The sequence below is a fragment of the Pangasianodon hypophthalmus genome, chromosome 10 (assembly GCF_027358585.1).
Source record: "Pangasianodon hypophthalmus isolate fPanHyp1 chromosome 10, fPanHyp1.pri, whole genome shotgun sequence".
NCBI classification, from domain to species: domain Eukaryota; kingdom Metazoa; phylum Chordata; class Actinopteri; order Siluriformes; family Pangasiidae; genus Pangasianodon; species Pangasianodon hypophthalmus.
Window position 1 is genome coordinate 20480431 of NC_069719.1, and position 795 is coordinate 20481225.

A 795-nucleotide genomic window follows, 5' to 3' on the forward strand; every position below is an offset into this window, starting at 1 on the left:
TCTCCCCATTGCGCTCCGAGCACCACGGTCACTCTGTTGCCCGACTCTGCTCGGGGTCGTTTTGCCCCTCCTGAGGTGCTGATGGGGTTGTAGTGGTCGTTCCCTGAGCGGCTCGACGACATTCTTACTGGCCTGAGCACCAACAACTGAGTCAGAGCGCAGAGACTCAGCGCAACGCTGAGACCAGAAAAGTCCGCGCATGCGCAGTGACCCGCCGACCTGCCTGCGCTGTGAGGCAAATCAGCGCGTCGCGGCGCACAAACTCAAACACGGTGTCTTGGGCAAGGAGGTAGATGCTAGTGAAAGCACCAAAATAGATAAAGTGGACATAAGTTAATTCTGCTATATACCCTAATTAAAATAACGCGTGGCTACAATTTATTAACGCGTGAGGACTGGATCCTAATGAGTGGACACGAGTTAGTAAGTCCTAAGAACGAGATAATTAATTCATGGACACGACTTAACATAAGGCATGGGGTATATTTCATAGGCTTTCCTCTGACTTAGCACCAATGATAATGTAAAATATTAAAGCTTTAAGGCCCCCTCCCCCCTTTTTTTGACCTATGTATTAGTTTTTAGGTCTGTTTATTTTCAACTATGTGTCAATTATGTGGCCACACTTAATTATCTCTTTCCCATGCCTTACTAAGATGTAGCCACACATTATTAACCCATTCCCATGCCTTATTAAGTTGTAGCCACACATTATTAACCCACTCCCATGCCTTACTAAGTTGTAGTCACACATTATTAACCCATTCCCGTGCCTTAATAAGTTGTAGTCACACA

At 46.0% G+C, this 795-nt stretch overlaps 1 protein-coding gene across 1 annotated transcript in view; it reads right to left on the reverse strand.

Moving 5' to 3' along the window:
• The window catches only part of adss1 (adenylosuccinate synthase 1), a 10866-nt gene extending 10632 nt beyond the window's left edge, over nt 1–234 (reverse strand). The window contains exon 1 of the mRNA XM_026920002.3: nt 1–234. This exon is cut by the window's left edge and continues 64 nt beyond it. Coding sequence (XP_026775803.1) covers nt 1–122 — 122 coding nt within the window. The 5' untranslated portion in view covers nt 123–234.
• Between the last annotated feature and the right edge of the window lie 561 nt (nt 235–795).